The 1,461-nt window shown below is 50.0% G+C and overlaps 1 protein-coding gene across 1 annotated transcript in view; it reads right to left on the bottom strand.

The window, feature by feature from the left end:
• Positions 1-856, bottom strand: part of EEF1A1 (eukaryotic translation elongation factor 1 alpha 1) — a 2,960-nt gene extending 2,104 nt beyond the window's left edge. Inside the window, exon 1 of the mRNA XM_008578895.1 lies at positions 682-856. Coding sequence (XP_008577117.1) covers positions 682-825 — 144 coding nt within the window. The 5' untranslated portion in view covers positions 826-856. The remainder of the gene's footprint in view (positions 1-681) is intronic.
• Positions 857-1,461: the final 605 nt, after the last annotated feature.

Genomic DNA, 1,461 nt, shown 5'->3' with positions numbered 1-1,461 from the left:
ACCAAAAAGGAAAAAAAAAAAAAAAAAAAAAAAAGAATCCATTTTGTTAACACCAACAATCAGTTGTTTCACACCCAGTGTGTAAGCCAGAAGAGCATGCTCATGGGGTCTGCCCATTCTTGGAGATACCAGCTTCAAACTCACCAACACCAGCAGCAACAATCAGGACAGCACAGTCAGCCTTTGAAAGAAAACAAGGACATATCCTGTTAAAAACTTTTCAAAAAACAAACCCACCACTTTACCAGCATAGAAAAGACTCACAAACCTGTGATGTGCCTGTAATCATGTTTTTGATAAAGTCTCTGTGTCCTGGGGCATCGATAATAGTCACGTAATACTTGCTGGTCTCAAATTTCCGCAGGGAGATATCAATGGTGATACCACGCTCACGTTCAGCTTTCAGTTTATCCAAGACCCAGGCATACTTGAAGGAGCCCTTTCCCATCTGTAAAGTTTTAAGAGTGGTTACCTAATCACTCTGAAATGATCAAACCCCAACCTGAAATTACTTGGCTCATTTGGCGGAAATAGTTAACTGTACTTTACAACTGCTAGACGTAGGTGGCTTTATAGCATCAATATACTTGAAGCTAAACTATTAATACTGTAATCTAGCTTTTGGAAAATTCACCACTTCATGTTCTTGCTAGCCAACTACTTTAGTGCTCTTGTCCATACCTCAGCAGCCTCCTTCTCAAACTTTTCGATAGTTCTTTTGTCGATCCCACCACATTTGTAGATCACATGGCCAGTAGTAGTGGACTTGGCCGAATCTACGTGTCCAATGACGACGATGTTAATATGAGTCTTTTCCTTTCCCATTTTGGCTCTGACTTAGCGGTGGTTTTCACAACACCTAAAATGGAAGGGGAAAAAAAAAAAAACCTTTGAACCAGTCCGAGAGGCTTGAGAACAAGCCATGACCCAAACTCAAAGGGCAAATTCCAAGGAGAATTAATTACATCCAATGCCAAGCTGGCCTAACTCTTCAGTCTCCACCCACCAAGTGTGGGGAAACTCCGTCGCGTAAAATCCCCTCCCAAGGAAGCCGTATTCAAAAGGCTGAGACGTAATCAAGGTGCCCAGACGGTGCCCGGTACACCGTAGGGTCACAGGAAGCGGCGGCCGAGGAGGGAAAGGCCTTTTTCCTTTGTGTGGGTGACTCACCCGCCCGCTCTCCCGGGCCGCCGCGTCCTCCATTTTGAGCTCCTTGCAGCAGGGCCGGGGAGCGGCCATCTTTCCGCGCACGCAACTGGTGCCGAGCGGGCCGGCCTCGCCGCCGGGATGGGGCGGCGCAGGCTGCGCTGGGCACCGGAGCCGCCCGGGCCTCTCCACGACTCTCCACCCATCCGCCTGGGTGGCCACGGCTCGCGGGCCCTACCCTCGCCTCGCCGAGGCCGCGCCAGACATGTGCGCTGGGACGGAAGGGCCCCGCCACCGCCCTCCTGCTGTACGGCC

This window comes from Galeopterus variegatus, unplaced genomic scaffold (assembly GCF_000696425.1).
Source record: "Galeopterus variegatus unplaced genomic scaffold, G_variegatus-3.0.2 Scaffold1779, whole genome shotgun sequence".
Lineage (NCBI taxonomy): Eukaryota > Metazoa > Chordata > Mammalia > Dermoptera > Cynocephalidae > Galeopterus > Galeopterus variegatus.
The sequence above is the reverse complement of the archived record's forward strand: the minus strand, read 5'-3'. Positions and strand labels throughout refer to the sequence as shown.